This window comes from Volvox carteri (genome assembly GCF_000143455.1).
Source record: "Volvox carteri f. nagariensis unplaced genomic scaffold VOLCAscaffold_159, whole genome shotgun sequence".
Classification (NCBI taxonomy): domain Eukaryota; kingdom Viridiplantae; phylum Chlorophyta; class Chlorophyceae; order Chlamydomonadales; family Volvocaceae; genus Volvox; species Volvox carteri.
Genome location: NW_003307702.1, coordinates 42,478 through 43,680, shown reverse-complemented (window position 1 = coordinate 43,680; position 1,203 = coordinate 42,478). Strand labels below are relative to the sequence as shown.

Below are 1,203 nucleotides of genomic sequence, written 5' to 3'. Positions count from 1 at the left end.
ACGGTGCTGGTGCTGGTGACAGCGAGGGTGAGGGCGCCAGCATCCTTGTCATTGTGTAGGTGGTTGACGATGACCTTCGGTATGTCGCTTTTTCCTCGGAGCACCTAAGGCCTGCGTTTAACGGAAGATTGGAACCCGTAAGGTGTGTATAGGGCTTAGCCCTGTCAAAGGAAGCCCTCCATGATAGTAGTTCGGTGGCGCCCTTGTTCGGGCCGCAGTTCCTCCTGTGAGCAAACATGACTCAAAGCATCTTAGACACGCAAGAAGAGCTTCAAGATCCATAACGCTGTATCAATAGCTCGTGGCACTTCCGCCATGAGCAGAATACGTCAATCGCCCGCTTTGCGCATAAGCAAAAATGGAGCAGCGGCCTTCATGATGACTTGATATGTTGTTTTCAAGGGCTTGCACTGAGGGATATTGCTTCCGGGGACGTAACCAGGTGCAGAGGAACGGGAGTGGACGTGATAATGCAGTGACATGCAGCTATAATATAAATATAAATAGGCTAACTGTTGACAAAGTGAGTTCGCCGATCTGCACCTTACCAACACACCACCTGGATTTGCAGCTGTTGCGCACCTTTACCGGACGCCGTACAATCAAGCTGGCCACTGACAAAAGTCACCTTCCATAGCACTTCCAGCTCTTTTAGCAAATGTGCACAACGCCCGATATATAATCTCTGGCTTTTACACAACGTATTTTGGCCTGTTCCACCTCTGTTGCGTTCGTCAAAGCTGCTAGCTTCCTACATATCACCAGCAAATGAGTTAGAACATATGAACAGCTGCGTGGAGTTCCGAGAAGCTGCTTTGGACCCTGCAAACGTTTGCAAGGTACTGTTCATTGCAAAACCTTCACGCTGTAGCCGCCGCACTTCAGTTCCATTGCTCTAATTTATTACGCGGCTGGCTCAATCATTTATTTATTTATCCCCTGCTGACGTTGCTCCAGGCACAGCGTCGCCGCTTCACGGACATCGACATGCCTAACTCGTCTGCTGAGGGCAACGTGCGACTCAATTTTTTTGAGGTGAGTTGCTTGTCTCTCGTGTTCATGTATGGATATTTGAAGCATCAAGGTGGCTTTGTCGACGGGCTTTCGACGTTTGTGCAACGCTCTGCTGCAAGGATATGGGCGTATGCGGCGTTTGAGCGTAATCCCGACAATTATGCTTACGCTGTGTAAGGAGGCTACGAA

At 49.6% G+C, this 1,203-nt stretch overlaps 1 protein-coding gene across 1 annotated transcript in view; it reads left to right on the top strand.

Annotated features, from left to right (window-relative positions):
- VOLCADRAFT_100801 (uncharacterized protein) overlaps positions 1-1,203 on the top strand; it is a gene marked incomplete at both ends in the record, with an annotated part of 3,985 nt that overhangs the window by 647 nt on the left and 2,135 nt on the right. Inside the window, one exon of the mRNA XM_002959316.1 lies at positions 958-1,035. Coding sequence (XP_002959362.1) covers positions 958-1,035 — 78 coding nt within the window. The remainder of the gene's footprint in view (positions 1-957; positions 1,036-1,203) is intronic.